Source organism: Mauremys reevesii, linkage group 2 (assembly GCF_016161935.1).
Source record: "Mauremys reevesii isolate NIE-2019 linkage group 2, ASM1616193v1, whole genome shotgun sequence".
Lineage (NCBI taxonomy): Eukaryota > Metazoa > Chordata > Testudines > Geoemydidae > Mauremys > Mauremys reevesii.
This window is the reverse complement of record NC_052624.1, coordinates 39,023,230-39,051,177: the sequence shown is the minus strand read 5'-3', so window position 1 is coordinate 39,051,177 and position 27,948 is coordinate 39,023,230. Positions and strand designations below refer to the sequence as shown.

The 27,948-nt window shown below is 41.8% G+C and overlaps 2 protein-coding genes across 3 annotated transcripts in view; one reads left to right on the top strand and one right to left on the bottom strand.

Annotated features, from left to right (window-relative positions):
* The window catches only part of NSUN6 (NOP2/Sun RNA methyltransferase 6), a 52,258-nt gene extending 51,684 nt beyond the window's left edge, over window positions 1–574 (bottom strand). Inside the window, exon 1 of the mRNA XM_039525987.1 lies at window positions 461–574. The gene's annotated coding sequence lies outside the window, so the exon portion shown is untranslated. The remainder of the gene's footprint in view (window positions 1–460) is intronic.
* ARL5B (ADP ribosylation factor like GTPase 5B) lies at window positions 538–27,457 on the top strand. Of its 2 annotated transcripts, none has more exons than XM_039525988.1 (6): window positions 538–668; window positions 12,462–12,522; window positions 13,812–13,959; window positions 22,290–22,373; window positions 24,352–24,503; window positions 26,587–27,457. In XM_039525988.1, the coding sequence occupies exons 1-6, from the start codon at window positions 623–625 to the stop codon at window positions 26,633–26,635; spliced, it is 540 nt and encodes a 179-aa protein (XP_039381922.1). In that variant the 5' UTR covers window positions 538–622; the 3' UTR covers window positions 26,636–27,457. The 2 variants fall into 2 exon arrangements, with proteins under 2 accessions (XP_039381922.1, XP_039381923.1); XM_039525989.1 differs by lacking the exon at window positions 538–668 and adding an exon at window positions 925–1,170.
* The last annotated feature ends 491 nt before the right edge of the window (window positions 27,458–27,948 follow it).

Below are 27,948 nucleotides of genomic sequence, written 5' to 3'. Positions count from 1 at the left end.
GCTCCGCTTTGCCATCAGTGCTTCTATAGCGCGATGCCAACTTTTCTCAACCTAGCGCTAAACATTTCCCAAATTTGGTGAAAAATTCCCAGATAAAGTAGTTTTCGGTGCTTGTGTAGCCTGGGAAATTCCTCCAAACCTGGGGATTTGTGAGTAAAATGTTTCAACTTGGGAAACTGGGAATTTTCATTAAAAACATTTTACTCACAAACTCCCAGATTTGGGGAATTTCCCCAGGCCATAGAAGCGCTGTTTGCCATGGGGCAGCCGGACTGCGGGGATGAAGAGAAGGCAACACCAGTGAGGGTAACGCCACGTACTATTTTTGCACGTCAGGGAGGACGTAATGTGCGTAATGACGTTGATGTTGGGCCACGCCGTGACGCACGGCGGTCGCGGAAGGCATTGGCTGCCGCGGCTGGCTGGGGAGGCGGGGTAGAGGGGGGCTCCGCCTACTCGCCTTTCTGGGCTCTGTCCCTTGGCCCGGGGCCAGCCGTAGCCGCTGCCTTCGAGTCTCCAGCGCCGTCTGGCCGGCGGCGTCCGTGCCCCTTTGTGCCGTGGGGACGCTCGGAGCGTGACGTCGTCCGGCCGCGGGACGGGCCCGTCCCAGCCTAGTCTAGCCATGGGCCTGATATTTGCTAAGCTGTGGAGTTTCTTCTGTGACCAGGGTGAGCAGCGTCCGCCGGGGGCGGGGCTTTGCCGGCCTGAGGGGGCCGTTGGGAAGCTGCCGGGCAGGGAGCCATGGGGTCCCACTGTGATGGCAACAGACGCCCCTCGAGTGTTGAGGGGGAGGGGGGGGAGTGTGTATGTGAAGGGGGGGTCGTAGGCTGCCATTGAAGGGGGGGTTGTCCGGAGGGGGGGTCGCAGGCTGGCATTGAAGGGGAGACGCCCGTGGTTGAGGGGGTTCGTAGGCTGGCATTGAAGGGGGAGGTTGAGTTTAGTGTAGGGTGGTCTAATGCACCCTGTTCTTTCAAACTTATTTTCTCATCACTGCAACAGCAGAGGCTTTCAAGGTCTCAGTAGCTAGGATTCCCCTCTCCTTCTGAGTCCTATTCTGTGAAACTGTGCATCCAAACTGCGATCAGCTGGGAAACAGTGCTGTTAAAATAATGTAATGTTGGCTGTGTTTCAAATTGAAAGGGTCGAACTTTCCACCGGTGTCTTTGCAAAGTAAGTTGTCATGGGATAAGAGGGAAAGTTCTATCATGGATTCATAACTGGTTAAAAGATAGGAAACAAAAAGTAGGAATAAATGGTCAGTTTTCTAAATGGAGAGAGGTAAATAGTGGTGTCCCCCAGGGGGTCTGTACTGGGACCAGTCCTATTCAACATATTCATAAATAACCTGGATAAAGGGGTGAACACTGAGGTGGCAAAATTTGCAGATGATACAAAACTACTCAAGATAGTTAAGTCCCAGGCAAACTGCGAAGAACTACGGAAGGATCTCTCAAAACTGGGTGACTGGGCAACAAAATGGCAGATGAAATTCAGTGTTGATAAATACAAAGTAATGCGCAATGGAAAACATAATTCCAACTGTACATATAAAATGTTGGGGTCTAAATTAGCTGTTACCACTCGAGAGAGATCTTAGAGTCATTGTGGATAGTTCTCTAAAAACATCCACTCAATGTGCAGAGGCAGTCAAAAAAGTAAACAGAATGTTGGGAATCATTAAGAAAGTGATAAATAATAAAACATAAAATATCATATTGTCTCTATATAAATCCATGGTATGCCCACGTCTTGAATATTGCATGCAGATGTGGTCGCCCCATCGCAAAAAAGATATATTGGATTTGGAAAAGGTTCAGAAAAGGGCAACAAAAATGATTAGGGGTAAGGAACAGCTTCTATATGAGGAGAGATTTAAAAGGCTGTGAGTTTTCAGCTTGGAAAAGAGATGGCTAAGGGAGGATACGATAGAGGTAAAATCATGACTCGTGTGGAGAAAGTAAATAAGTGTTGTTTATGCCTTCTCATAATACAAGAACTAGGGGTTGCCAAGTGAAATTAATAGGCAGCAGGTTTAAAACAAACACAATGCACAGTCAACCTGCATCCAGCGAAGTGGGTATTCACCCACGAAAGCTCATCCTCCAATACGTCTGTTAGTCTATAAGGTGCCACAGGACTCTTTGCTGCTTTTACAGATCCAGACTAAAATGGCTACCCCTCTGATACTAGTCAACCTGTGGAACTCTTTGCCAGAGGATATTGTGAAGGACAAGACTATAACAGGGTTCAAAAAAGAATTAGATAAATTAATGGAGGATAGGTCCATCAATGGCTATTAGCCAGAATGGGCTGGGATAGTGTCCATAGCCTCTGTTTGCCAGAAGCTGAGAACGGATGACAGGGGATGGCCGATGGATCACTTGATTACCTGTTCTGTTCATTCCCTCTGGGGCACCTGGTGTTTGCCACTGTCGGAAGACAGCTTATTGGGCCAGATCAGGCCTGCACAACTCGTAAAGCAGCGAGGGCCACATTCCTCCAAAGAAAACAGCTGAGGGCCGAAACCTCCCGGCCCCGCGGAAACACCCCGCCCTAGAGCCGCCCAGCCCTGCGGAAACAAACTCTCCTTCCCCAGCGCCGCCCCACCAAAACAGCTGTGGGCCAAAAAGGAAGGTTGGGGGTGGGGAGGTGATACTTTATTTTAAATCAACCAGGGGCTCCTAGCTAAAGAGGTGGCTGGGAGCCCTCAGGGTCAAATTAAAGGGCCCGGGGCTCCGGCAGCTGGGGGAACCCGGCAGGGCCGGCTCTAGGTTTTTTGCTGCCCCAAGCAAAAAAAAAATTTGGCTGCCCCCCTTCCCAGCCCTGGGCTCCCCACGTACCCTCCTGCCGCCCCAGTGCTGGGCTTCCCCCTTTCCTCCCAACCAGTGCCCTCCCTCCACCCTGCTGCTGCCCCAGCCGTGGGCTCCCCCCCACCACTGCCCCTCCCCCACCTCCTGCCGCCCCAGCCCTGGGTCACTGGTAACTCGCTCCCAGGGCGGGTCATTCAGCAGGAATTTTGGATGTGCACAAAACACAGACAGGATTGGTTCCCTGCAATATTGGTTACAGAGCTGCAGTAAAGTGGAACAATTTTCAGCTTCTGTGATTGGAGGATATCTGGATGCATATTATAAGACTGTCCTCCATAAATGAGGAAAAGTTGAGGTGCCTTTATTATTCTTTTGTTCCACTCTTTTTTTCTATGGGGAATTTGCCAATGCAATATCACTGTCTTCCTTTCAAACAAACAAAAAGGCAATGGCTGTTGAAAATAGCAATTCCAGTCCTAATAAGCATTTCTTGCTCAATTTTATCCTACTTTTTCTACAGCAAGTTACAGGGGATCAGTATATTTGATTTGGGAGAAATGAAGTAAAATGAAGTAAAAGCTGCCCAAACTGAGCTTGAGCACTCCAGGGAGCAGGGCGGGTTGGATGGGGCAGAGGTTCGGAGGGGCAGTCAGGGGACAGGTAGCAATTGGATAGGCATGGGAGTCCCAGCGGTTTATCAGGGGACAGGTAGGGGGTAGGGTCCTGGGAGGAAGTTGGGGGGGTCTCAGGAGGGAGCAGTTGGGGACAAGGAGAAGGGAGGCTTAGATAGGGGCTGGGGTCTTGGGAGGGGGCAATCGGGGGACAAGGAGCAGCAGCATTTAGAGAGGGGGTGGGGTCCCAAGGGGCAGTTAGGGGCAGGGGTCCGGGGAGGGGACAATCAGCGGCCGCGGGCTGGGATTCAAAGGGCTCTGGGCTGCCAGCAGCCGCGGGGAGCCCTGAGCCCTTTAAATCCCAGCTGCGGCTGGGAATCTCTGCGGGCAGCCTGGAGCCCTCTGATTCCTGGCCGCGGCTGAGATTTAAAGGGCTCTGGGCTCCTCGCCGCTGCGGGCAGCCCAGAGCCCTTTGACTCCCGTCCGCGGCTGAGATTTAAAGAGCTCTGGGCTCCCCGCGGCTGCTGGCAGCCCAGAGCTCTCTGTCTCCTGGCCGCGGCTGGGATTTAAAGGGCTCTGGGATCCCTGCCCCTGCAGGCAGCCCAGAGCCCTTTGATTCCCTGCCGTGGCCGGGATTCAAAGGGCTCTGGGCTGCCCGCAGAGCGCCGTGTGCGGGGGATTTAGAATCCCCCGCCGGGCCGCACAGTGAGGCTCCACGGGCCGCATGTTGTGCAGGCCTGGGCTAGATGGACCTTGGTCTGACACAGTATGGCCATTCTTATGTATGCTTAGAATTGGGTTTACCTTTTTTTGGTCCATGATCTTTCCAGCACCCATAAAATATCACTTTCAAGCATAAAATTGCTGACAGGCAAAATATGAATGGTTTTAATTCTATAAAGCTTGTATATACATAGTTGTAGTCCCTTGACTTTGGGGATTCCATTTAAGTAGCGTGAAATGGTTGCACATCTCTGATACTGATTTGTTTTTATTGCTCACAGTAAGCAGTTTTACAAGTCTTGTTTGGTTAATTATTTGACTTGGTTGAAAGGTGCTAGTTTAATGTGTTTGCTTGGTTTTTAAATGCCAAGTAAATAAAAATTGCAAGACTGTAATAAGCTGTTGTAGTGAAGAGTGTAGTTCTTGCCCTTAACAGAAGTATCCTTTTTTGAGGCATAGGTTTTTAAGGCTTAGGGTGAAATCCTGACTCCACAGAAGTTGATCAAAACTCCCGTTGACTACAGTGGGGTCAAGATTTCACCCACTGGGTCATTAAGATACCTTAAATTTGCTGTTTAAAATGAATTGTGAAGCCTAATCAAAATGACTGTTTGCTCTGCATGGCTCATCCTAACCTTTTCCCAAAAAAAACAGTTTATGGGTAAGGCTCAGTTTTTGTGTCAGATATTTTTAGTAAAAAGTCATGGACAGGTCACTGGAAATGATCAAACATTCATGGCAGCCTGTGACTTGTCCCTGACTTCCACTAAAAATATCCCTCACACATGTATTTGAGCAGTGTTCTCAAACTAGTGTGTGTATATATATGGAAATACACATTTTAATATACTGCTTAATGTAAAATGTCTCTGATCACTAACATAACTGTACTATGGTGGAGGTTACTAGTTTAGAATACTGCATTATTATTGAAAGGTAAGAGAAACCAAGCATGTATTTAGGAAAAACAGGAAATAAAGTTATGATATTGAATTAGATAATATCATGATGAAAATAGTATGTAAAGTTTGTACGGCATGTTTAACTTAATTCTGTCAGGCACTATTCTCTCCTAAAATGTGCATTCAAATTAGCAACAGTGGTCTAGCTAGGGGGGAGCCCAAGCAGCTGGACCTCCTTTCTCCTGCTCATAACAAAAGAATAAGGAGACATTCAGCTAAACTAAGGGCATGTCTACACTACAAATTTAAGTCGACTTAAGTTGACATACAGCCACCACAGTAATTAAGTCGGTTGTCCATGTCTAGACCACAGTCCTTGTGTTGGTGGAGTGTGTCCTCACTAGCAGCTCTTGCATGGATGCAGAGAGCAGCGCACAGTGGGTAGATATCCCACAGTGCAACTCGCCACAGGTGGTTTTAGGAACAGTTTGCAATGCCTCATGGGAACAAAACATTCTTGCACCGGTGACTGGGAACATGGCTTGAATATCCCTTGATGCAGTTTTCTTCCTCTCATGATTTCATCTGCATCCCATAAGATTTCATGCCTTTTTTCAAAAGGCTGGCATAGCCGCATATACACCATCTATAGAGAAGCAAGGACTCTACACAGCTGTGCACTGTTGTGGTGAGCGTTGCAAACGCCACGCACCTTACCCTTCAGTATTTCCAGAGCTGCAAGAGAAACTGCCGTGTGGAACATGGCAATGTCCTTCAAGTAACAATGCTGTAAGCCATGGAAAAAAACAATCAATGGTTGCTGTTGGCAGTTGTGCAACAGCTGAACATGGTGGAGCACTGGGTCTGGTCCCGAGAAACAAGTACTGACTGGTGGTATCACATTGTTATGTAGATATGGGGTGATGGGCAGTGGCTGCACAACTTTTGTATGCGCAAGGCCACTTTCCAGGAATTGTGTGCAGAGCTCTCCGCAGCCCTGCGGCACAGCGACACTAAAATGAGACTTGCTCTGACTGGAGAAACGAGTGGCAGTCACTGTCTGGAAGCTTGCAATGCTACTGGTCAGTGGGGAATCAATTTGGAGTTGGGAAATTTCCATTGGAATTGCTGTGATCCAAATATGGAAGGCCATTAATCGCCTTCTGCTAAGAAGGGTTGTGACTTTGGGCAATGTTCAGGAGATACTGGATGGTTTTGCCGCAGTGGGGTTCCCTAACTGCGGTGGGGCGATAAATGGCACACATATCCCTGTCTTGGCACCAGACCACCTCGCTACAGAGTACGTAAACAGAAAGGGATACTTTTCAATGGAGTTGCAAGTTCTAGTGTAGGAATATTAAAGAAGGTTTATATTAAACATGGTTTATATGAGAAATGATTTATTGGTTTGTTAATTAAACCTTAAGTTATAAAGTATTATGTTAGAAGTAAATTTGTGATTCCCAGCATTTAGCCTCTAACCTGCAAGCCACCAGCTGTGTCTGTGTAAAGCCTGCTCAAAGAGATACTTGGTATACAACTTGTTAAGCTCAAAGAAATACTTTGTATAAAACTTGCTAAACATTAATTAACTCTAAGTAAGCCAAAACAGTAGCTGTTATAGTGTATAGATAGAGACCCCCACCCTCTCTGTAAGTTTTCATCTCACTTTATCTTTGCTTGTTAAAAGACAGGGAGTCTCACATAAATTGGTAACACCCCAAAAAGTAAAGAGACAGTGAAATAGATGTGATTAAGATAGAGAATGTATGTGAATGAATGGTTAGGGAGTCACCAGCCTGAAGAATTCAGTGTCGGCTGAAGAAGGTGTCAAGTGGGATCAACCAGATGACCCCCGGAGGGAAAACTGGAATCCACCCACCACACCTCAAAGGAAGAAAAAACAAAACATCTAATAACATGGAGCCAGCCACCTGCTGATTGATTTAGCAACAGCAAAATGAAGCAACTCTCATGAACTGACATAGGAATAAATTCCTATAAAACTGGACTCTAAAGACTGAGGACTTTGAGTCTATGGTTCTGCTGCCAGCCTCCAGGAGCATCAGATGCATCTGACACAGACTCGGCTCCATCCTCATGACCAAGATACCTGGCCAGTAACTTGGCATGAGCAACATCTAGGCTGGTAACTATAACATCTATACAGAACCTGAATGAATGATTGTGTGAATGAATATATGTGTGTGTGTGTGTGTGTGTGTATAAGAAATAAGTAGTAAAACAACGTTGTTTACTGTTGTCTTTTGTTTTGTTATAGTATTTACAATAAATGTGGCATCTTTGCCTTATCCCTCCTAATAAGATCCTGCTGGTTTTTATTATATTGGTATAACACTAGTGGGTCACCAGGTGCGTTTTGCTGTCATTAATGTGGGGCGCTCTGGGAAGGTGCCTGACGCTTGCATCTTTAAGAACACAGCCCTGTTCAGAAAGATGCAAGCAGGGACTTTCTTTCTGGATTGCAAAATCACCATTAGAGATGTTGAAATGCCAATATTGATCCTGGGACATCCAGCCTACCCCTTTCTCCTGTGGCTTGTGAAGCCATACATCGGACACCTGGACAGGAGCACTTCAACAATAGGCTTAGCAAGCCCAAATGGCAGTTCAATGTGCTCTTGGCTGTTTGAAGGGTCATTGGCACAGTTTGCTCACTAGGTTAAACTTCAGTGAAAAAATGTTTCCATGATAGTAGCTGCCTGCTGCATGCTTCATAATATGTATGAAGCAAAGGGAGAGAAGTTTCCACAGGGTTGGGGCGGGGAGGTGAATAAGCTGTCTGCTAATTTTGAGCAGCCGGATACCAGGGTTATAAGAGCTCAGCATAGAGCAGTGCGTCTCAGGGAGGTTTTGAAAACCCATTTTATTAATGACACACAGTGACGTGTTGCTTTTCTATTTTGTGCGTGTCAGTAGTCTGAACATTGCTGTGGCTGCTCTGTGAGTGTGGTAATGTAACGTTGGAAATATACTACTTGCTTTTCTCTGTCAATGACTCCCAGCGCTCACCAGCTAGAACCTCTAGAGCTGCCTCCCAACCTACTGCTGGAGAGACAACCCCACACGTCATTCAGCTCCTGGCCCCCTCAAAGGCACTACCGAGGGTGTGTGTGGGGGGGGTACTTGATGCCCGGGGAATGGGCTGCAACCCGCCAACTCATCCTTCATGGAGGGCCACCACAGTGGTTGTCGTGACTGAGGGGAGTGTGGCCTACTGCTTACACTGTGGAGGGGATGGGAGCCAGGGCTCCTGGGTTCTAGCCGCAACTCCGGCTCTGTGTGAACTCGTTCACCCCTCATGCCTCAGTTTCCCTATCCCTCCCTCTTCCCCCCATGCTTTGAATTAGTAAAGATTTCATTTTTAAGAAATTGACTTTTATTGCACACACACACACGTAAACAAAAATATGTGACATAGACTTAAACCTTGGAAATAAAGGGGGGAAACACGCCGGCCTTGCCTGTCATACATCAGTGTATGTGCGGCTGTGATTCTGTGCACCATCCCCCAGGGTTGAGTGGAAAGAATATTGCACTGGCCCCCCATGCCTAGTGGAATGTGTGTGAGGGGAGGAATGGGAGTACAGTGATGTTGGAATGCCGTTCTGCATGGGCCCTAGAGCTTCAAGGTCTCTCTCCTGGAGGTCAACCAGACACCTAAATATGTCCGTTTGTTCCTTCAGAATCCCCAACATCTCCTGCTGCATGCCACACTTATTCTCCTGTCTACACTACTTATTGTCCTGCTCATAATATCCATTTTTTTTCTGTAAGAGTAATCCTCCACACCCTCTGGTCAGTGTCCACTGTCCCAGAGGCATTTGTTGTCTCATTAAACATGTCATCGTGCGTTCTCTTTCACTTTTGTCTGATCTGGGAGAGCCTCTCTGATGGTGTGGAGGAAGAGTTGAAGGCCTCAGTTTCAGCTGTAAAACATGCAAAGCACAAAGGAACAATTGTCAGTGCAGACCCAGTATCCAGTGCAGATTTACTATATAAAAATCACTCCCCAGAATCCATGCAAGTGTGAAGCAGAACATTTTCATTTCTACAAGATATTCATTGAATCGGTTTGCCATCCCAGCCATGATGAGTACAGCTGGGGGACAAGGGCACTGGAACGGCTGCGGAAGTGAGGGGCAACCCACGATGGGATCGTAGTGGCTCAGGGGCCATGTTAACATGGGCATAGTGTGGAGGTCAGGGACCAACGTTCCCCCTCCCAGACTGCAAGCCTTGGCAGGGGCATCACTGGGGATTGCTTGCTATAGCCACCACAACATATTTGTTAATTCCTCCCCTCCCACCAATAGCTGCTGCTGCTCTCTGACACCCAAGGCACCACCCCATCCCCAGTCCAAAAGCTGGATCCAGGCAGAGGTAAGTGCCTACCATGGAGCCTGGACCACTGTGGGGAGGCCCAGACCCTCCACCTGCCCCAGGCAGAGGTATGGGGTCCCTGAGAGCAGCCCCCCGGCCCATGTCCCTGCACCTTGCCTACCTGAGGCTTGCAGTTTGTGGGGGAAATGTTGACCCCTGCCACCCAAACCACAGCCATGTGAAACAGTGGGCAGTCATGGCCCACCCGATTCCAGTGCCCCAGTTCCATTGGCACCCCAGGTTCTGGAGCTATGTGGGGGCAGGGAAAGAGGTGAAAAATGACTGGGCGGGGGCACACAGACACTAGTGTTTGCGGCTTGAGCAACTGAAATGAATACTACCACAGTCTCCTGTAGGTCACCCTAGCTGATATTACACTCTTGAGGGTAACAGATGGCAAGGGAATAGCTGCTGCATGCGTCCAGGTACAAGGCAGGTCCTTGTGCTGTGCTGTGATGATGCCTGCCAAATTAATACTGGAGTGGCTTGGGAAAGTGTCCTACAGTGGAAGAAATAAGGCAAACCTTCAGAGAAATTTCCACAAAGGATTGAGATCTCTATGAACAATTCCCAGGACATCCCTGTGTAATTCTCAGGGTACCCTCTGCCTCGCTGGTCCAGACAACGAGTGTCTACACTGCCACAACGTCAACTTAATTATATCGACTTATGCATACGCCTCTGGCGAAGGTGAAGTAATTAAGTTGACCTAGCAGGCGAGTTACGTCGGCCGGAGGGACCTGGTAGTGTAGACACAGACACTATTAGGTCTACTTAAGCTGCCTTATGTCAACTCAACTCTGTAGCATAGACCCGGCCTCAAAAATGGCAAACTTAAAATGGCTCAAAAGAAATAATTTTTCACACTGCATAATTGGACTATGTAACTCATTACCACATGATGGCCTAGTCTAATGAAGTACCGTTCTATTATGATGGGCTGCATCTATTTGTTCCTTATACAGTAGATGTAATAAATATTTAATAGTCCTAGTTGAATATTTTTAAGAAAAATTATTTAACTTTAATAATAACTAAAATTCCAAAGCATATCAAAGATTATAATACTTTGTTATAAATCTAATGAGTATGTACCATTTTTCAGAGTAAGCTGTAGCTTTCTATCCATGTGATGTTCTGAATACATGGACTAAAATTTTAAATATGACTTGTTGAAGCACACGTTGGTACCCCATAGTTAAGTTTGAGTTTTAATTCTATTGTAACTCTTTATCTATTCATGGTTCTGCTTTGTTTTGAACAGAGTAAAAATACCCTTTACTGTATTTTCCAATCCAGCTTTGCACATGCATGGTGGAAAAATCAAAACAGAAGACTTGTGGTAACTTAACCTGCTTTGTAGCTCCCTTTGTTATTGTACAGTGGTTCTCATAGTTTTGTACTGGTGACCCCTTTCACATAGCAAGTCTCTCTCTGAGTGCAAACCTTCCCCCTTCTCTTCCCCCTCCCCCCCCCCCGGTATTACAAACACTTTAAAATATATTTAACACCATTATAAATGCTAGAGGCAAAGCTGGGTTTGGAGTAGAGGCTGACAACTCATGACCCCTCCATGTAATAACCGTGCGACCTCCTGCAGGGTCCCGACCCCCAGTTTGAGAACCCCTGTCATTGTGGGGGTTTTTCTTAGTATGAAGAAAATAGCTGCCATTTTAAGGCTATGAATAGTCTTATCTATGTACAGTAGCATGCAAAAATATTAATAAAGCATTTGGCATATCACTGTTTACTCCTGGGGGAATTTTGCACCACCGTGCATGCACAGAATTCATGACCTCCCCCACCCCCACCCCACCCCACCCCACCCCCCGCTGAACCTCCCCACATCCTGACCCCTCTGGGGCAGGCCCAGGCCTTATACTGTGTCAGGATCGGGTGTAGCCTCACCGCTGAGTCCATGTCCCCAGGGTGGGAAGGCTGCAGAGTGATTTCCCACCTTTGTGCTGCCAGTGGATTGTGCTCCCCACTGCCATGCTGTATTTATTTATTGACAAATAAAACTTACAGGATTTTGAATTATTGTGTGCAGAATTTTTTAATTGTTTTTGCGCAGAATGCCCTCAGGAGTAACTGTTAAGTAGCCAAGTGCTTGGGGTTCAGCAGTTGCAGTGCTAAGAGTAGAAAGTTCAAACTGAACTCTTCACTCCCTTATACTTACCCATTTAAATATGGTATCTTCATAGCCTTAAATAATTTATCAATATATGCAATCAATAAACTGAGGCATCTCATTCAGCCTTATATGATGGGTTAACATAGTATTATATGCAGTCTTTAGATTTGATTCAGTTGCAAGAAAATTAGTAGAGTTGCCAAGTTCTTCAATTTGCAGCTGTAAATATTCAGCTTTAGTTTTTGATCTATTTTTAGATATTACTAAAATACTGGTCATTCTGTAATTGTGTTCTTAACTGGAAGTACTGATATTGTCTCTCACACACACACGTCATTTTTTTTTTTGGCTTGCTTTGTAGATCTAAGTCTTAAATTACATACAGTCTTCATATTTGGTTTAACCTCTGAATATAAAATGTACAAGATATTTCACTTTGACACAGTCTAATCATTTTCATGCAAACTGAACATATCTAAAAACATTTGTCACAAGTACGTTGGCAGAACCAAGTTTGCACAGTCAACGTGCTATCTCCATGTTCTTATGACTACTTTATTTCTCAAGCTTAATTTTGTATTAATGCTACTCTTTTGCATGAAACAATTTGTTTTTTATCAATAATCATTCCTTTAAAATAAAACTTTACCATGGACTTAACTTATGTCCCTTGTAAGTATGATAACTGTTTCTGGAGATACTGTTTTGTGGGTTTTTTAGTCAGGAATTTTCCATACTCTGTGCAGGCTGTTCACCTAAAATAGACCAGGCATCTTTGCCTTTTTTTAATATCAGAAAAGTGGTTAATAGTTGGCTAATGGTATCTTTGGCTGCTCACAACAGTTCACTCCTTTTTTTTTTTTTTTCCCCACCCCAGAACACAAAGTAATAATAGTGGGACTTGACAATGCAGGAAAGACCACCATTCTTTACCAGTTGTAAGTATATGAGCTATTTAAAACTTCTGTTTGTTTGATACTTTGTCACAATTAATGTATGGGACCTGACTGAAAACTCTGGGGAACCCAGCTTAGCTTGTCTAAGGAAGGCATCTGTCACTCAATAATACTTTAGTTTTGTGTGTACAGTAATAAAATAGTTATAGGTGTTGAATTGTTTATAGTTGAGCTTCATGTTAATCAGCTACTCAGCACAGAGTATCACAGAGTGCTCTTGAGGACAAAGAATGAATCAGTAATCCTTCTGCAACTGAGATCTTTGGTAACTGATGAAATCCTTTCACAATTGGTGAAAGCTTCCAGAAAGAAACTTAATTTAAAATTCATATCTGCCTTTTATTTTTAGTCAGTTTGCAAAACCCATATACAGACCACTATTTCCAAAAGAAAAAAAAATGGTCATCTTCCCCCCTAGTCAAAGGCATGTCACTGGTGGAACTGACACTTCCTTCAGAATAATATTTCATCATGCTGCTATGGCTCCTGCAATAGACGGCTATGGGTCTGGCGATGTCACTATAGTTAAAATCAAAACAAACTCTTCCTTACCTCACAAGAGGGTATAGGATAAATCTGTAAATACTTGGGAAGTGCACAATTACTACAATGATGGAAGTGGTATATACATTTAGATAGAAAGAAATAGTGTTTCCCCGAAATCTTTTCTTCTGTACTCTACGTTGACAAAACAAATCACTGTTTTAAAGTTGGTACTGAGGTATTTTCAACTGGAGATACAGAATTTCTTTCAGAAGCTATTGTGAAATCAGACAACGTTTACATTTTCCAGGTGCTTTGGCAACTTTATCTTCAGATTTTTCTAGCAAGATTCAAAAATACTGTCTTTAGTGATGGTGACCTGTCGGATCATGGCAGCTTTTGTTTTGAAACAAGTACAATTTCTAGATAGCTACTAATATTAACAAAATGTTAGCCAGATTTAAGCTTCACATTTCTGTACCGGATGTTCATGTATAATTGTATACATATTTATCCCTATCTACGTTATGCAGCTAAAAGGGCAGACTCTTCACTCATTGATTGTAACTCATAAAATGCACCCAAACTGAATAAATCTTTCACACAAAAGATGTCTTTATATATCTTTAATAAAATAATAATGTTTCTTTAAAAAGACTGTTTTAAATAATTGCTTTACAGAAATAAAAAGGATTTACTTTTGTTATAACAAACTTGTCACAATATACAACTGATACATCAAGATATTGCTAAAAAAAATTTTGTGTGTGTGATGTTGTTTCAATTAGCTTAATGAATGAAGTGGTCCACACATCTCCAACCATAGGAAGCAATGTTGAAGAAATAGTAGTAAAAAATACACATTTCCTTATGTGGGATATTGGAGGACAGGAGTCATTACGGTCATCATGGAATACCTATTATTCAAATACGGAGGTATGTGAAGTTGCTCCCAAACTATAAAATAAAGCAAATAAACGTAGATTTCAGTCCTGATAGCTTGAGTGGAGATTACATTAATGGGATATGGAAGAATTTACTCACGGTCAAGGACAGAATTTAGGCCCAAATGCAGTAGATGATATAAGGCAGTGGTTCCCAAACTTTAACAATCTGTGAATCCCTTTCACTAAAATGTCAAGGCTCACGAACCCCCTCCTAAAAATGAATATTCCCAGGGATTTTCTCCTTTTACCTGAGTATAAATTATAAAAGCAGTGATCTTGGAAATATAAAATTTGTTTTTATGACATGCTTATTACACACTATTTATTATTAATTACTATTTATCATTACCATATTTTTATTACATTATGAAAATGGCAGCACTCTTCCAAGATCTCACTTTCGTAGCTTGTATCACTTTGAATAATCCTGTTATAAGATAAGGCTCCTGTGTTTTCATCAAGGAGTATCAGATGTGAAACAGCATGAAGGTCTTTAAGAAGCCAACTCAAAGAGTTCCTCCTACACAAGCATTCAGGTCTTGAGCAGTCCAGGCAAGCAACGTGCGTTGCAACAAAGCTTAAACTTGTTCTTCATAATAATTTAAAAAACAATACTAGCTGCATATTTAATTTTAAAAACAGCAAAAAATATCCACTTCCTTTTCCATTGCTTATAAGGAGTCTTGAAGTTTAAATCCTCTCAGTGTGATAGATATGCTAGCTTTGATCTGCTTAGCTCTTGGAAGTCCAGGGGCTCCAGGCTGCTGGCCCCGTGCTGCCTGGGGTCCCTAGCGACAGCTCTGTCCACTATTAGGGATTTTTTTCCCGAGAACCCCCTGTAACATTTTGGGTTCATGAACCCCAGTTTGAGAGCCACTGATATAAGGTCATGGGTCTGTATTTTCATTAAATCAAGCTTTTAGTGGTTCTCAACCAGGGGTCTGCATACTCCTGCGGGTACACAGAAGTCTTCCAGGGGTACATCAGCTCATCTAGGTATTTGCCTAGTTTTATAACAGGCTACATAAAAAGCACTGGCAAAGTCAGTACAAACTAAAATTTCATACGGACAGTGACTTGTTTATACTGCTCTATATGCTAAACACTGCATGTCTAAATATGTGTATTAGCGTAGATACTTCAGGATCAGGAGGTATTTTAGTTCTGTCTTTTTTGAAATTTGTCAGCTGCTGCTGAGGCATTTTGTAATTGATTACTACAGTAGAAACAAAGATACATTATGTAGTTGTTTAGAATGCCTTGTAATAAACCTCTACATGAGGGGATGCTGGACCTGATGGTTCTGAAGCAAAAAATGGGGTCCTTTGGCACACAGACAGTTTCCTGGTAATACTTAGAATACTCTTCCATCCTATTCTAGACAAATGATATTATTTGTCCTCTGGGATTAAACAGTGCAGTTGGGCCTGCCAATGTGTGTACAGCTAGTATTTTACATTTCAGTGGTTTTACGAGAGTTTTGTTTAGCTCAATACAGTTTAAGTGAAACTGTTTTCTAATTTGTTTGAGAAAAATAAGAGCAATACACACACCACATTTCTCCACAGTGAATGAAAAACTTAGTTGGGGATGGAGACCACTAGTGAATGGTTTAGCTTCTGTTCTAATGAGTAGTAATGTGGTTTTTTGTTTTTTGTTGTTTTTTTTTTGTTGGTTTTTTTTTTTTTTTGAAGCAGTGACAGTAGTGGAAAGAGAACAAAAGTTTTGCTAGGCAGCATTATATACAAATGGTCAGCAGCTGCTGCTGCATTTATTCAGGAGACAAAAGTAACCCCAGCTGAGGTGGGAGGAATGATATGGCGATAGAGCCGCCATTGACATAAAGGTGAGAGGTGACTTCAGCTGGCCAATGTATTGTTTCCACTTTGGTTTATAACACCGCAAAGATCAATGTGATGTTGTTTTTTTTAATTGCTAACACCTAATAAAGCTTGTGCAGCATGTATTAAATCTCCATAACTTCAGTTTGCATGTGCAAACTTCAGTCATCTGTCGCAAAGATCTTCAGACGTTGATTTTTAATACCTTAATAAAAATAGAATAGTTTAGAAAAGAACAAAAACATACACTACCTTATTGTTGAATAGCCATTCCACTTTCCAGTAGGCTGCCTTCCTGCTACCTGAATTCATTTCTGTGCTAGTCCCTGCAGCAGGAGCTCTTACACATCACTTCCCTCAGGCTAGCACTGGAATCCTGCTTCACCCAGAAAGACAGCCCCAGAGCTTTGACTGCCTGTCTTGCTTCAACAGTCAACTGATGCTGCTAACAAAGTAGTATAGGTTGCTCTCCTCCCTTTCAAGAAATTGCAATAATCGCACAACACTCCAAGACTACTTACAGGGGTTGGAATTTGGTGAAAGAGCTTGAATCTGTTCAAGACTATCCCAAATGGTAGCATGAAGTCACTTAGCTAGCTTGCCTTCTACCAACAGCTTCACACAGGGGAGCCCCTATGATGCAGTTTCTTTTGTGTTCAAATGGAACCTTTTCCCAAATGTATGTAGTTTATACCAAATATGACAGTTTACTGTATTATGATGGCCGGTAATCACAGTGCGACGATCCGATATAATAGGACACAATAAGAAGGTGCCATTGTGGTAGTTGCATTTTTCATTCACATTTTGAAGAATTATGTTTTTTTAAATTGTGGTCCATGTCTGTTTGATAAACTAGTTATCTGTAGACATTCTGATCTACAGTATTATAATTACATATATTAGTATTATGTCCACTGTAGTTTTACTTTTATTTGTACAGCCCTAAATTAATCTATGAATCTATAACCGTATATAACCACGGTTTTAATGTGTAGCTAAAACTAAATGTAATCTTAATGAAACAGTTTTAAAAATAGTCCCAGTTTAAGGCTTTTCTAGCTAGTTTCTCAGGGTAAAAAACATGATTTTGCTTGGTAAAAGTCAGCTCTGGTAAATACCCTGTTTCAGAGCTCAGGTCAGCTGACTTGGGCTTGTGCTATGGAGCTAAATAACATTATAGGTGCGCTGGAGTCCAGGCTCTGAGACTGAGCAAGGTGGGAGGGTCTGAGAGCCCAGGCTCCAACCAGAGCAGAAAAGTCTATACTCTATTTTTAGTCCTGTAAGGTGAGTCCAAGTTACTTGACTTGAGTTTTGAGACTGCTGCCATTTTTTTTGCTGTGTAGAAGCACCCTGAATTTTCTGTCATAACAAGCTATAACTCCAGTGCTTATAGTTACTGTGTCCATCTACAAAAGAAAGTTTTTAGCCCTCATAGTTGTGGAATGAAGTTTGCAAATGTGAAAAGAGTATACTCTGCTGGCTGAGAAACCAGAAAGCAAATAAAAACACCAATATCTTTTTATATTTCATGATTTTAAGCCAATCTCAAGCCTTTTTGAGTCTTGGCTCCTAATGTTTGAACCTTTGGGGTTGGCAGTACTGTTATGCTCTGTTCTTGAGATAAAAGTTGAAGAGAAACTTATTCATGGACTCTAGGACTGGAAGAGACCTTGAGAGATCATCGAGTCCAGTCCCCTGCCCTCATGGCAGGACCAAATACTGTCTAGACCATCCCTGATAGACATTTATCTAACCTACTCTTAAATATCTCCAGAGATGGCGATTCCACAACCTCCATAGGCAGTTTATTCCAATGTTTAACCACCCTGACAGTTAAAAACTTTTTCCTAATGTCCAACCTAAACCTCCTGTGCTGCAGTTTAAGCCCATTGCTTCTTGTTCTATCCTTAGAGGCTAAGGTGAACAAGTTTTCTCCCTCCTCCCGATGACACCCTTTTAGATACCTAAAAACTGCTATCATGTTCCCTCTCAGTCTTCTCTTTTCCAAACTAAACAAACCCAATTCTTTCAGCCTTCCTTCATAGGTCATGTTCTCTAGACCTTTAATCATTCTTGTTGCTCTTCTCTGGACCCTCTCCAATTTCTCCACATCTTTCTTGAAATGCGGTGCCCAGAACTGGACACAATACTCCAGCTGAGGCCTAACCAGCACAGAGTAGAGCAGAAGAATGACTTCTCATGTCTTGCTCACAACACACCTGTTAATGCACCCCAGAATCACGTTTGCTTTTTTTGCAACAGCATCACACTGTTGACTCATATTTAGCTTGTGGTCCACTATAACCCCTAGATCCCTTTCCGCAGTACTCCTTCCTAGACAGTCTCTTCCTCTTTGCTGTTGAAAATTTCATGATCTGATCAAGTCTAGTGATGTACCAGGTATCCAAAAATTATCAGACCATCTGGCGCAGGGATCGGCAGCCTTTGGCACGTGGACCACCAGGGTAAGTACCTTCGTGGTCCGGGCTGGTTTGTTTACCTGCTGCGTCCGCAGGTTCGGCCGATCGTGGCTCCCACCGGCTGTAGTTCTCCGCTCCAGGCCAGTGAGGGCGGCGGGAAGTGGCGGATAGCACATCCCTCGGCCCGCGCCGCTTCCCACAGCCCCCATTGACCTGGGATGGTGCCATTACCCTGGTGAGCCGCATGCCAAAGGTTGCCGATCCGTGATCTGGAGGATTAAAACCTACACTGTTTTGAACATGCAAACTGCTCTATAAATTATATCTTATGCTTGATAAAGCTATGAGCAGTAGCAGAGGTATTAGAGCCGTTTCTGTGCAGTTTCAGGAAGAGAACATTAGTTTACATTTGGAAGGTTACTTTTACAGTTATAAGAGCTAGAAATCAACTGCCTTGGAATTGTGGGTACACAGCACCTCTGAAAATTAGTCTATAGATACAATTTAAAAAGTTTATTACAGTAGGTTGAGTGGATATCACTCATTCTATGTAGGGGGCTGAAATTCATCTTTAATTAGGGTATGTGGGCTGGGATAAAAACTTCATATTCCCTTCAATCCATAGTGGAGCTTCTTCTTAGGTCAATGGGAGGTTTGCCCATAAATTGAATGTAGAGCTTTATGTGGTGGTTAACTTTTTAATTCTTTCTTCTATTCAGTATCATTCAGTGGAAAAATGTTCCCCTTTAAGACTGTGTTATTTCTACTCTCTCTCTCTTTTCCTTCCTCTTCCCCCTATTTTCTGTCTCTCCATTTTCTTCACTGCAGCCACTGAACTCCCCTGTCAGTGGGCTTCATTCCCAATTCCATCTTTATTCCACCACAAAAATGTGAAATAGCTGGTGACACTTTATATGTCAGCATTGTTGGGATTTCCTCTCTAACACGAGATTAATGGCAAGCCAGGAAGCTCATGGCCCTGTTTCAGCTTTTCTGCAGACACAGCCGTCAGTACTACGTCAGTTTACACTTGAAACACAAGTTGAAGCTTACCTTTGTAACTGAGACCTAGCATCTTATATTTTCTAGGTAAAAGCTTAAATTCTGAAGATGCTGAAGGTACCATGTGGGTCATATTAAATATATTGGGTAGGAGAGATCTGGTCTATGGGCCGCAAGTTTGACATCGCTGGTCTAGAGATTCCAGTTAGAATAAGGGCCCTGAAGTGCTATGTGAATGCAAAGCTAAGGCCTCCGACAAGCACTGAGATCTTCTCTGTGCTATTGGCAGTTAGATTTTTTTTTTAAGCCTGTATAGTAACAGGTAAAAATGTATTTCTAAAATGCCTCACTTTACAGTGCATTTGGGGGAATCCAAGCTTAGACATTTTCTGATACATAAGGCATACTGACTAAGTGATCATTGCTCTGTGCCTGGCTTTCAACTATGCACTCACCATGGGTCAAACTTCCATTATGCACATGACTAGCAAGTTCACATCTGACTACACATGTGCAATCTGGGATTTGTGTGCACTTGTGTAGTAGGATACACACAGTAATCATATAGCAATAGACACTCTTGAGACTGATAATCCAACCTTAGATCACCAGTAAAGTATACTATTTTATATATATCATATAGGGCTGCCAATTAATTGCAGTTAACTCATGTGATTAACTCAACAAAATTAATAACAATTAAAAAAATTAATCGCACTGTTAAACAATAGAATGCCAATTTATTAACTATTTTGGATATTTTTCTACATTTTCAAATTTATTGATTTCAATTACAACACAGAATACAAAGTGTACAGTACTCACTTTATATTTTTATTACAAATATTTGCACTGTAAAAATGATAAACAAAAAAAAATAGTATTTTTCAATTCACCTCATATAAGTACCTACTCCTGGGGGCATTCTGTGCCAAAAAATTAAAAATTATGCACACAATATTTTAAAATTCTGCTAATTTTACTTGTCAAAATAACACCAGTTCAGTTATTTTGGTAATTTATTTGAAAGTACCTGTCAGCAAGTATGTCTGTAACAATACAGACACACACAAAAATTCCCACGGGAATAAAGTTAAAGAAACTCTGACAGCCCAGTTCCTGTTTCTTCCCCTCCACCCCCAACTGGGTGGACAGATACCCACAACCTCTCCCCCATAAGCCCAGGGATATAGAGGGAGAAACAGCCTGATGCTCAGTACTAAGCTTGCATGGAGTTTCCTGCTCACACCTCCTTCCCTCAGGGCATGCTGGGAACTACAACTGCCAGGAACCCTCTAGCTCCCTTTTCTTCCCCCCAGCAGTGTCTTCTGCGTGGGAGTGGGGCTCTGCTGGCCCCTAGTGGCAACTAGCAACACTGCAGCCCGTTTCTGTTGCGGGGGGGAAGGAAATTGTGTGTGCATATTAGGGTACGTCTTCACTACCCGCCATATCGGCGGGTAGCAATCGATTTCTCGGGGATCGATATATCGCGTCTCATCTAGACGCGATATATCGATCCCCGAATGAGCTCCTGTCAACTCCGGAACTCCACTAACCCGAACGGCGGTAGCGGAGTCGACGTGGGGAGCTGCGGACATCGATCCCACGCAGTGAGGATGGTAGGTAATTCGATTTAAGATACTTCGACTTCAGCTACGTTATTCACGTAGCTGAAGTTGCGTATCTTAGATCGATTTCCCCCCGTAGTGTAGACCAGCCCTTAATTTCTTCAAAATTCTGCATTGTACAGTGGTGCAGAATTCCCCCAGGAGTATACACCTGTCAGGGATGATCTAGATAATATTTAGTCCTGCCATGAGTGCAGGGGACTGGACTAGATGACATCTCGAGATCCCTTCCAGTCCTATAATTCTATACATTCTGTTCTGCCTGTGGGGACAGAGCCTGCCCCATTCCTACCTCCTCAGAAACACCTGAAGCCCTGCCCTTCCATGCTGAGCGTGCTGCAATAGCGAGCAAGAGGCACTGTCTCACACGCACGACGGTCCATCCTTCCCTCCTCCTCCCAGCGGTGATTTACATTTCTACCAGCTACTCCGGGTGCCCAAGCCGACCTGCCTGGCTGCCAGGGAGTGGCATGTGACCGCTCTTGCGGCTTCCCTTTGCTTCCCCATCAGAAATCATTTTTCTGTGGGGAAGCAAAGAAATCTGCATGGGACATGAATTCTGTGCATGTGCAGTGACACAGAATTCCCCCACGACTAAAATACCATGGTGCAATCTCTGTATCGTGAAAGCGCAACTTACAAATGTAGATTTTTTTTATTATTATTATTATTTTGGTTACATAACTGCACTAAAAAACAAAATGACGTAAAACTTTAGAGCCTACAAATCCACTCAGTCCTACTTCTTATTCAGCCAGTTGCTAAGAGAAACAAGTTTATTTACATTTACAGGAGATAATGCTGCCTGCTTCTTATTTACAATGTCACCTGAAAGTGAGAACAGACATTCGCATGGCACTTTTGTAGTTGGCGTTGTAACGTATCTACATGCCAGATCTGCTAAACATTTGTATGCTCCTTCATGCTTTGACCCCCATTCCAGAGGATATGCTTCCATGCTGATAACACTAGTTAAAAAAAGTAATGCGTTAATTAAATTTGTAACTGAGCTCCTTTGGGGAGAATTGTATGTCCCCTGCTCTGTGTTTTACCCACCTTCTGCCATATATTTCATGTTATAGCTGTCTTGGATGATGACCCAGCATGTTGTTCATTTTAAGAACACTTTCACTGCAGATTTGACAAAATGAAAAGAAGGTACCAATGTGAGATTTCTAAAGATAGCTACAGCACTCAGCCCAAGATTTAAGAATCTGAAATGCCTTCCAAAATCTGATTGGGACAGAGTGTGGAGTATGCTTTCAGAAGTCAGATATGTTGGTTAGAAATGTCCAAGTCTGTTGTTCATAAAGAACATTTACTAACCAATGAGTCTCTCTTGCAAAAGTCAGACTACAGAAAATACATAGGTGGAACCTTGTTTACATGTTGTTTGGAAAAAACTTTTTCTTTTATTTTCCCTAGTTCATCATTCTTGTTGTTGACAGCATTGACAGAGAACGACTTTCTATCACAAAAGAAGAACTTTACAGAATGTTGGCTCATGAGGTATATTTAAAAACTCAGCATTCCAATACATTTGGATTGTAGGCTTCCTTTTTTGTTAGCACCCAAATAATTATAAACATGAAGACTTAACCTTTTACAAAACAAAGTTGTTTCATTAGCATAGGTATTGATGTACATTAACTGTGCTTTTTAAAAATTTTAGATTGTCGGTGTCTAGACAAGAACAGTCAGGATATCATGAAAAATACATGCTCCATGTTCTAACACTCTTAGGAGGGTTCATTCTATTGTAACAAGGTAGCAGTTTCTTTTATAAAAGTTATACAGATTATAAAAAGTTTTATATGTTTAACTTCGTGCTGTCTCACTTGTACTGTTTTTCCTTCCTCTGTCTTACAACTACAGCTAAAAATGAAATTTTGAAGAAGCTTGAAAGCTTCTAACACAAGTTTTGAGATTAGTTTTCACTGTTGCTTGCATCCCATTAATGTAAAGAATCATAAATAGTGTTATAAATGGTTACTCTTTGGATTATGCTTGCTTCCCTTCCTATCTAAAATGAAGTCTTGGCTATTAGCAGTACTCAGTGTTCTCTGAGTGATTCATAATCTATTTCTAAAAATGAAAGGAGATTGTCTCTAAATGGCTCAGTTCAATAAAAATAGTTTTTGCTCTGGGGTTGGGGGTGAAAAATAAATTCTAAAATAGATGGGAAGAAGCCTTTTATTCAAAATTTTCCCCATGATTTCAAAATGGATCCCAATATTGCACACACCTATTCAAATACTGCCTCAGCGTTGGGGGGCGGGGGGGGGGGGAAGGGAAGGACTACATGACCTCTCAGGGTGCTTTTCAGCTCTACATTTCCATGATTCTAAGAAGTCTTAACTCATGTAAGTTGTCCTGATGACTGACTTCAGTCAGACTAGTCTATAAGTTAGGACTGCTTGTGAGAGTATGGATTTGCAGCACTGGACCTTAACTTTGCTTTTGTTTCTTTAAAGCATCCAGATATAGAAATGGATCTCCACTAATCCTAGCAGATTAATCGGTATTGAATTCTTAAAATTTGACCTAATGGTTTCTTGATTATGAAATGTCTTCCTCTCTCCTGCCTTGCTCCAAAAAAATCTGCTGTTCCTATTTTTGTTGTCTTAGTTACATGGAAAGTTTAGACAACATTCTAAATGTCTCACATCTAACTTAAACTATTCAAACATTACTAGTAAGAACTGCCCTTTAGGCAAAAGTGACAAAGCTCTTAAGGTATGAGGTGGATTTGTTAAATTATGAAGTTTAGTTTCTTCCTTTCCTGTCTTAATAAAATTTCTAAACCATTTAAATTTATTTAAAAAAGCACCTAGAGTTGGAAGTAATTTCAACAGAATTATGGCATGTTAACTCTTCGACTCTGTTATTATCTCACTTAAAGATTTCCAGAATGTTCCTCCAACAGTAATCTAATTGGCTGAACATACTGAGCTGCTTTAGAAAATATATCATTTGTGTCTTTTAGCTTAGTCATCAGTGAAGTGTGGCAAGACCAAAGGACCAAGAAGTGAAGCAAACCCTAATTTGATGCCTGATACACTAATTCCACTAATTAGCAAGAAACCTCTTGCTGAGGCTTTTCCAGCTGCTCTCTGAGCTTTTTTTGAAATCCCCCCAGACTATTGCTGCATTGCTTGTTGTGTGTGACCTGCTGTTGTTTTTTTTTTTCATATTTAAAAATTATATAGTATTTTTATTTTTTTTTTATAAAATCTGTTTCTAAAAAAAAAATGTTTGCCTGAGGAATATTAGTTAGAACAGCTTTCTAAATGAATCATTAAGTTTGTCTTCCACTATAATTTATTGTTGCAATAAGCCTCTCAAAATTAAATGTTACTGCATAATTTTAATATAGAATGACTTCACTGTAACTGTGGGGAAAAATATATTTAACATTATATAATCTTTAGATTTTTATCATAACATTGGCATCATAAGTACTATAAATATTCTGTCTTGCTTCCAGGATTTACGGAAGGCTGCAGTTCTCATCTTTGCAAATAAGCAGGACATGAAAGGTTGTATGACAGCTGCTGAAATATCTAAATACCTCACCCTTAGTTCCATAAAGGATCACCCATGGCACATTCAGTCCTGCTGTGCTTTGACTGGAGAAGGGTAGGTGTCCAGTAATGTGTGTCTAAGTTCAATAATGTAAAATAAATGAAAAATGGTGTGTGATTTAAAAGCCCATTGGCATTGGTCTAGGTCTTCTGAAATAGGATTTTTCCTATTTCTCACCTTTGCAGATATGACACCTTAAGTGTATCTTCAGTAGGAGCCAACAAATATTTTAGTGCTCCCAGAAATTCCTACAATAGACATACATCCCTTCATCCTGGAATGTCTTTTTAATGTGCAGTCCTAACAGACCTTATTTTGACTTTTCAGATGTATACTCAAAAAGACATGTTTGTCAACATTCACTATGACATGAAGACCTACTTTGTTACTGGTGTAAAACCCATTACCTATATGCAGTTGATGTAATTGACTTATTAACTTCTATCTCAGTTACTAAAATTTTAAACTGAGCTTTCCTCAGACCCCTGGCCTTCACAGATCAGACATTCTTGGTGTCTGACAGGAGCTAGCCATTGGTTTTTCATTCAGATTCAATTACCCAGTTTTCTTAGGTGGCCTAAACATATGCCTTGATTTTCAAATAGCCTCATCATTTGTAGAATTCATTTTGTTTCAGCAATAAAATAGTAGAAGAATATGCTCTGATAATGCTGCCTCAGGGCTTCAAAAGTAGTGGATATAACAGATCATTTGGAAGCTTTAAAAAAAAAAAATCTTCCCCACAATGATGAAATGTGAAGTTTGCTTTTCAGATACAGCTGGAACTGTCCTGTGTAGTAAGTGTCTGCCTGTACCTCCATCACTTTCCCTGACCTCTTATAATGGGAGGTACTGACCCATTTTTGGTCTATTAATTTTGGATATTTATTTCCAAAAATTAAGCCATTGACTTGTCCAATTAGCTACTATTATTTTTGCTAAAGGTAACTTTGATGGGTAACTCATGAGGATCTGGCTTTGTGTAAACAGATCTACATTTTCAGGTCAAATTATTTCCTTTCATATTTAAATTGGTGATGTACTTACTGTAACTTGTTCTTAATATGGATATTCTATGTAATTCCACATTCTCATTTCATAATTTATTGTAGGGAAGCCTTAATTAAGCCAGTGCCTTTTTCTTCAATGGACACAAAATAGAATTTTATTTGTTCACTTAATTTGAATAATTTGAATACTACTTAAAAAGGCTTTCTTTAATGAAAAGGTGGGATCACTCTCTTCTTGGCCCTATTGCGTTACCAAAATTCAGTGTGTTAATGAATAATATAGGGTCTGACAGTATACTACAGCCAAAAGAGAAATGTCACTGTCAGTTGTTTTAATCCATCAATATACAACTTTGGTGCTTCTTGGCAGTCAATTTTGAGTTTCAGCCAGACATAATTTTGTGTTAGCCTCACCCTGGCATTGAATGAAGATCTAATGTAAGCAGCATTTGAAATGTGATATTTGTGTAGGCCCTAAGGCAACAGTTATCAAACTGTGGGTTGGGACCCCAAAGTGGATCAGGAGGAACCCCGTTTTAATGGGGTCGCCAGGGTTGGCGTTAGACTTGCTGGAGCCCGGGGCCAAAGGCCAAGCCCCGCTACCCCAGGCGAAAGCCGAAGCCCAAGGGCATCAGCCCTGGGTGGCGGGGCTCATATTACAGGCCCCTGGCTGGGGCTAAAGCCCTTGGGCTTTAGCTTTGCCACATACCCCACACACACACCCGAGGCAGCAGGACTCAGGGGGGCTCAGTCCCTCTTCCTGGGGTCGTGTAGTAATTTTTTTTTGTCAGAAGGGGGTTGCAGTGCAATGAAGTTTGAGAACCCCTGCCCTAAGGCATTGTGGTAAGTACTCTGTACTGCCATGAGGGAAACCCATTAAGATTTTTATATCTTTCCTTTCACTCCTTGGATGATATGTATTGAGAGTAGCATGTTTTGGCTCTAGAAGGGAAATTGAAGATGAACTTTCTTTCATGTGATTGGAGCTTTTGGCTGCTTTAAAAGAAATACTACCTACGACACGTGCACCTGTAATTGATGGCAAAAGATGGTGTTTTTTGGTAGGATGACTTGTATGAGAGCAAATGATTAAAAGCTTCATTGCAACTTCTCTTATTAATTTTCAGATTATGCCAAGGTCTGGAATGGATGACCTCCCATATTGGAGTGAGATAACTTGTTGCAAAAGAGACTGCATCTATTTATTCTGTGAACATGAACATTTTCCTGGTACTTCTGGTTGCTAAGGCAGCGACCATGTTTAATTTATAATGACAGAAACCTCTGAGCAGCACTTGAATCAAGTGCAGCTGAACTGAAACACAAAGTATTTTTAACTTTTTTAATGCACTACTCTTCCACAGGATGAACATGTGAATCTGTTTCAGTATCAAAGTTCTCCTGGCTATTCTAAGTTTTCTTGTTGCCTTGTAAGATATCTTTCATCATGGAAAATCTTTCACACTTGATTTTTGTAATGATGCAAACTGCTTCTGTAATTTACTACCATAGATAAATTTCTTCATTAACACTGGAAAAAAAGTGAGTAGAATGACGTTTACCCTAGCATAGCCCAATTTTTTGAAATCATTAAAGCTATCTGTGTTCAGATAGCCCAATTGCAGATATGGCTGTCTCCAAGGCAGGTTTTAGGTATGTTAAGAATTGAAATAGTCAGCATTGAAACAGTTATTTATGGTTGATATGCTTCTCTTCCCCTCCCCACCCCACTGCCTTAAAAGGAAACACACCCATTTTTATTCCCATGTAAGGTAAGTAGTTCTGGGTCATATTTTTACCTGAAAACACAAATTTGCTGGGTAGATAAAAATCAGAGTTTTTATTTAATTAAAATGCATTTTTCTTTTTAAAAATGAACCAGTTACAAAAATTGAAATTGACAACATATTAAGTGCTAAATTTAGTGTAATCTTTTAAAAACAACAAAGAGTCTGGGGGTGGCACCTTAAAGACTAACAGGTTTATTTGGGCATAAGCTTTCGTGGGTAAAAAAAACACCGAAGTGGTGGGGTTTTTTACCCATGAAAACTTATGCTCAAATAAACCTGTTAGTCTTTAAGGTGCAACCGGACTCCTTGTTGTTTTTGTGGTTACAGACTAACACAGCTACCGCCTGATACTTGTAATCTTCTAAAATCACTTAAAGAAAAAAATTCTGCATCCTATATTCAATAAACTTAAATGGTATTATTTAACTAAAAAACAACTTTAAAATGCTGTTTTTATAGTTCTAATTTAATTCCAGTTTCCAAATACAGCTTGACACAAATCCAGAGCAAAAAACATCTAGTAAATAAATGCTTCGTTCATCATTTTCTAACAATGTACAAATTAAGAATCTGGGTAAATGTATGTTAAGCGATATAATTGTTTAAATTAATGTGTATATAGTGTTGGCTATATTTGATTAAACATGTTTTAATTGTTATACCAACCAATAAGAATGAACCTTTCTTTAGGGAAGAAAA

Excerpts from the sequence above, each read along its gene's own strand:
- ARL5B (XM_039525988.1), top strand. The coding sequence starts at position 623 with ATGGGCCTGATATTTGCTAAGCTGTGGAGTTTCTTCTGTGACCAGG. Across the intron at positions 12,523-13,811 it reads ACCACCATTCTTTACCAGTT|CTTAATGAATGAAGTGGTCC; the intron begins GTAAGTATATGA and ends TGTTTCAATTAG. Across the intron at positions 13,960-22,289 it reads CCTATTATTCAAATACGGAG|TTCATCATTCTTGTTGTTGA; the intron begins GTATGTGAAGTT and ends TATTTTCCCTAG.